The following is a 6,000-nucleotide window of genomic DNA, read 5'->3' on the forward strand; positions in this document are numbered from 1 at the left end:
TCTGTTAGCTACAATCTGTCGTAAATCCCTCGAACAAGAGACTGCGTCCGGTAGTTGAAAGAAAGCATAGGTCACACCCATATACCGGATGGGAAGCAGTAGAGACCACAAGACTACTGACCATGATCGTTCACATCGATTTGTTGTGAAATCTTAGAACGTATTCTGAGCTCAAATACAGAACAGAATGACGTCCTTCATGCAAACCAGCACGAATTTCGACAACATCCATCGTGTGAAACCCAACTCGCGTTTATTCTTCCATGACATGCTGAAAGCCAAGGATCAAGGTAGTGAGAAAGAAGCAGTGTATGTCGATATGAGAAAATCATTTGACTCAGCACCACAATTATGCTTTTTATAAATGGAACGATCTTATGAAGTGTGAAGCGAAATTTGTGACTGGATGGAGGATTTTTGCAAGTTATCTGGTCACACAGCACACGTCCAAACGTTAGCCAAGTCCTTACGTAGCAACATCCTGCCAGTGGTCATCGCAGCAGAACTGATGCGTTCTCTGGGCTCTTCCAGTGTTCTTGGCAGCGGGCGTACATCAACAAGGTCCTTAACGTACTCCCCACCCCCAAAGGAAAAAGTCACAAGGCGTTGGGTCAGGCGACCTGTAGGGACCAAGGGAACACTTCTCCCAGTCCAGCTATGCGGAAGTTCGTTATTTACGTAGCGACGGACATAGATGCTAAAAATTGCTCTGAGCAGTAGGGGACTTAGCATCAGAGCTCATCAGTCGCCTAGAACTTAGAACTACTTAAACCTAACAAACCTAAGGACATCACACACATCCATGCCCGAGGCAGGATTCGAAATTGCGACTGTAGCAGCCGCGATGTTCCGGAATGAAGCGCCTAGAACCGCTCGGCCACAGCGGCCGGCGACATCGACGCTCCAAAGAGTGGGTGCCGTGTCTTGTTGGAAGACGAAATTTTGGAAACAACCAGAACTGCAACCTATCAAGGAAAGAAGTACCTGCCACAGTCTTGTCAAAGAAGAAAAGCGGACCAAACAGCATCGTATGTGACAAAACATACAAAATATTAACCTTTCTCGAATCTCGTTCATGTGACATAGTTTCTTGAGGATTTTCCGTGCCACACACTCACAGTGTTCCGATTAACCCTCCCACATAATGAGAATTTCGTCTTTTGAATGTGCAGCTCTTGCCCTTTAATAGAGGTGCTGGAACATGTTTTGGATATCAAGGAAAAAACAGTGTGTTGGCAAAAAGGCGGAATCCATATCCTATAATGGGAATTTCCCTTGTCGCTGAATATCAGCTTGGGGGACGAAAAGTTCATCCTCAGCTGCTTCCCGAATTGTGGTGCAAAATTGAAGGCGCCGTCCGTAATTTTTCGGTTTCTATTGTTGCACGAGCTGCAGACGGTACGGTTTGAAATGTATCCGCCGTCGCAAAATCTTGCACACACTTTGTTGCGGTGATAAATTTTCGTGCCTTGCGTGGACCGTTAATTTTTTTTAGACTGCCTCAGAAACTTTCCCTCACCCTGTGCATCTACCGCTCTTGCTCGGTCGGTAGTTTTCTGTTCAGAGACAATTACTGTAGCTAAATAGTCGGTACCAACGCTCAATCGCATAATGCTCTGTTTACATGGTGACTCTTTTCCATAATTCCTTCTGAATGCACAAGCATTCCACATCCACACTCCGCAAGCCACCCATCGGCGTGTGGCGGAGAGCACCCTACGTGCCACTGGCATTACCTCCCTTTCCTGTTCCAGTCGCGCATGGTTCGCGGGAAGAACGACTGCCGGAAAGCCTCCGTGCGCGCTCGAATCTCTCTAATTTTACATTCGTGATCTCCTTGGAGGTATAAGTAGGGGGAATCAATATATTCGGTACCTCATCCAGAAACGCACCCTCTCGAAACGAATATTGGTGTGACAGGTGCAACTTTCCAGTCTTTGGCTACGGATCTTTTGTCTAGCGAACGGTTGTATATGATTGTCAAGTATGGAGCTAATGCATCGGCACACTCCGAAAGGAACCTAATTGGTATACAGTCCCCACAAGCAGACTCGCTTTTATGAAACGATTTAAGTTGCTTCACTACTCCGAGGATATTCACTTCTGCGTTACTCATGTTGGCAACTGTTCTCGATTCGAATTATGGAATACTTACTTTGCCTTCTTTTGTGAATGCATTTCGGAAGACTGTGTTTAGTAACTCTGCTTTGGCAGCACTGTCGTCGATAGTATTTCAATTTCTATCTCGCAGAGAAGGCATTGCTTGTTTTTGAAATGCACTTCACATACGACCAGAATCACTTTGGATTTTCTGAAGGGTTTCGAGACGAAATTTCGTTGTGGAAACTGTTATAAGCATCTGGCATCGAAGTCCGCGCTAAATTTCAAGCTTCTGTGAAAGATCGCCAATCTTGGGGATTTTGCGTCTGTTTAAATTTGGCATGTTTGTTTCGTTGCTTCTGCAACACTGTTCTGACTCGTTTTGTGTACCAAGGAGGGTCGGCTCTTTTGTTAATTTATTTGGTATAAATCTCTCAGTTGCTGCCGATACTATTCCTCTGAATTCAAGCCGCATCTGGTCAAGGGTTATATCATTAATTCGGATTGTCTCTCAGGAAGGCGACAAGTGAATTTTTATCTGCTTTGTTTAATAGGTATATTTTTCGTTTATTTTTGGTGGATTTGGGGGTTACAATATTCAACGTCGCTACGACAACCCTGCGTTCACTAATCCCTGTATTAAACTTCCCGGCAGATTAAATCTGTGTGCCGGACCGAGACTCGAACTAGGGACCTTTGCCTTTCTCGGGCAAGTGCTCTACTGGCAGAAGTAAAGCTGTGAGGACGAGGCGTAAGTTGTGCTTGGGTAGCTCAGGTGGTAGAGCACTTGCCCGCGAAAGGCAAAGGTCCCGAGTTCGAGTCTCGGTCGGGCCCACAGTTTTAATCTGCCAGGAAATTTCATATCAGCGCACACTCCGCTACAGAGTGAAACTTCATTCTGAATCCCTGTATCAGTTTGCATGCTCATAATTGACTCATGATTATTTTGGTGCTAAGAGGTCAAGTGTTTTTTCACAACTGTTTCCTTATTCGCGTGGGGTCATGAACTAACTGCTCGAAATAATTCTCAGAGAATGGTTTTAGCACAATTTTGGATGATGTTTTATGCGTACCTCCGGAATTAAACATGTCGAGGGTAAATTAAAGTCACCACCCACTATAATCGTATGAGTTGGGTACGAGATTGAAAACATTCTTTGAATCTTTCAGCAACTGTATCATCTAAATTGGGTGGTCAGTAAAAGCATCCAATTATTATTTTGTTCCGCTTGCCAACAATGACCTCTGCCCATAATAACTGTTAGGAACTGTCTCCTCCAAAGATAATTAGGCGATATGCGTAATGAAATGCCTCGGACACATCACAGAATATCGAGGCAGGTGCGTGTGGGAATGGTGGTGAGCAACCTGTGAGGCGCGGAAAGGCCGCTACAGTTCTTGAGTCATCGTGGCTCTGGCTGACCATTCCACCTGCCTGATATCTCCCGCCATTAACTGCGTCACCTTCGGACGGCACAGGCAATTTGTCACTGCCAGTCTGGTGTTGAGTGCGATGTTATCGTGGTGAGTAAGCAGTGGAAACTGCGATACCTGGGTACCAGACTAACACTCCGGTCTTCAGTGCTGACTCACCACACGCACTCACGTATCATGAGTAAGCAGCCGCTGCCGACACGAGACGGCTTGTCACCACATGATGACATAAGCCCACCTGAGGCCTCGCGCTATGCTGACCCGCACCAGGGGAACTCGCAAGTGACTCCTGGACTGGGGTGACGGCGCGTGTTGTAGGCGGCTCACAAGGATTCCTGCTAGTGGTGCGGTGAGGTGGGGAGCGGCTAAGCTGCCCTCTGCCCTGGGCCCTTCGTCCCAGTCGCTGCCCATTCTAAGGTCACGACTAAAAACTAAACTCCTCCGGAACAGGCCATGAAGGCCCAACGCTACCGACCGGCCGCCGTGTCATCCTCAGACCCACAGGCGGCACTGGATGCGGGTATGGAGGGGCATGTGGTGAGCACACCGCTCTCCCGGCCGTGTGTCAGTTTCCGAGAATAAGGTCACGACTACTGCTGTTGGGTACAGATCAATAATGAAGTGCGTAGATGAATTATCAGCATTGCGTATTATTTGTATACCACATACATTGCGACGACGAAAATATTGCGAAGTGCCGGGGCAAGCAGTGTACTTAACACTAAATTCTTCTAGAATCTACATATGTAAATGATGCTCTAAGCCCCCCCTATTCTAACCCTGACTTTTGCTGTTGCACATGGATTAAAAAATATACGCGAACTGACTGTAATCAACCCTGCAAGTGGAGTAGAAAAGAGTTTGGCACCTATAATAATTTAATTTGATAAATAAGTTAAATAAAGGAAGGTTTCATTAACGTAGTGAGAAATGATGGGTTGCTCTACCGATTAACAGAATGAAAGTTCTGTCCAAAATAACAATATGATTTATTAAGACGAAACACAAAATAATAAACAAAAACACATGAAACATTTATAATACATCAAATTGGCTCAAATTGGATACTCAAACAAACGCTGTGAAGGTGAAGTTCTCCCTAAACTATATTGTGAGGTTTATGACGAAGTGGTATGTGGAGCCAATTCCTTGCCACTCAAATCTTAAGAGAGACACACAGCTAACCCAACATTAATTGCTGCTACTGAAGACAGAACAAAGTTACAAAAAGTCGAACAGGCGCGCTCTGCTGAGCTCTGATAATCACCTAGGAAAATGCCTATCTGCCGGTGCTGCGGACATACATTACCAAACTGTCTTCTTATGTGCCAGAACACGATCTGGCGTACCGGAGACGATAGCTGGTTGCTTCGACGTCCTCGACCGAAAGGCGAGAGCCGACTACCTAGAGCACCCGTACAGGCCGAACACACGACATTCCCGCCCCCACGACAGTGGCCGTGGTTAAACGTTCCAATCAGCAACTCGAAAACCGGCGGCAAATTCCACTCCATTGCCGGAGCACTACCATTCCACCAATGGAGATTCTTGCCGCCAATGTCTGGGCTGATTTTGCTACGTCACGGAGCTATGCCCTGAGCAAGCCAATCACAGTTACTATTTTGCAGAAAGCGCGGGAATTTTCCCACCACAACTGCCTGGGTACACAAGTCATTCCCACGCCTCGCTAGTAGCCCGCCAGAAAGTGTTTTCGCCAAGATTCTGCGAAGTAACGGAACCTCTAGCCCAGCCGCTACTTCAGACCCCTCCGGGCGTGTGTTTTGACAATGTCGGCGTCTGGAAAGCATTCGCTCGACTTCCTCACACCCGTCGGCTTAACCCTTTCCAGATCAGGAGAGCCCGCCTGTCACCGGACCACCTGGGTGACGAGAGACGCTGCGTGGGAAGTCCGCGTGTGAAGGAACAGCGACCCTTCACTGTATGCAACTAGAGAGGAAAATCGTAAGATAGAAATATGAGAGGGGGCTCATGCCACCTCTCAATATTATGGTAGTAATGGTGGTAGAAAACAGAAAAAAAATCGATTCAACTTGTCTTTCTGCGAGGTCACTGTGCAGGGGCAGCGAAACTACATTTAGATACTCCAAAAATGAGGTCCAGCATTGTTGTGAAATGGCTGAAATACTTTTGACATAAGAGAAATTCAAATCTCAGTGGCAGTTGGGCACTGAAATAAATCCAATGGCGACGAGCGGAAATTTGTACCGGGCCGGAACTCGAACCCTGATTACTGGTTTACGGGGCAGTAGCTTTATCCGCTTCGGCTATCCGAGCGCGCTTTCCATCCAAACCAAATTCTCAGATTGCCGCACACCACACATGTAGTGACCATTGTCCACTATCCACGTTGCACGCAGTTTCACCTGATTCACGCAAGAGTTCGGACGTAGTGTGGATCTGCATATATATACATATATAGTGAAGAGCCTAAAAGTCTGGTATTCA

At 46.6% G+C, this 6,000-nt stretch overlaps 1 protein-coding gene across 1 annotated transcript in view; it reads right to left on the bottom strand.

The window, feature by feature from the left end:
• The window catches only part of LOC124552255 (proteoglycan 4-like), a 45,032-nt gene extending 41,268 nt beyond the window's left edge, over positions 1-3,764 (bottom strand). The window contains exon 1 of the mRNA XM_047126536.1: positions 3,707-3,764. Coding sequence (XP_046982492.1) covers positions 3,707-3,764 — 58 coding nt within the window. The remainder of the gene's footprint in view (positions 1-3,706) is intronic.
• Between the last annotated feature and the right edge of the window lie 2,236 nt (positions 3,765-6,000).

Source organism: Schistocerca americana, chromosome 10, assembly GCF_021461395.2.
Source record: "Schistocerca americana isolate TAMUIC-IGC-003095 chromosome 10, iqSchAmer2.1, whole genome shotgun sequence".
Lineage (NCBI taxonomy): Eukaryota > Metazoa > Arthropoda > Insecta > Orthoptera > Acrididae > Schistocerca > Schistocerca americana.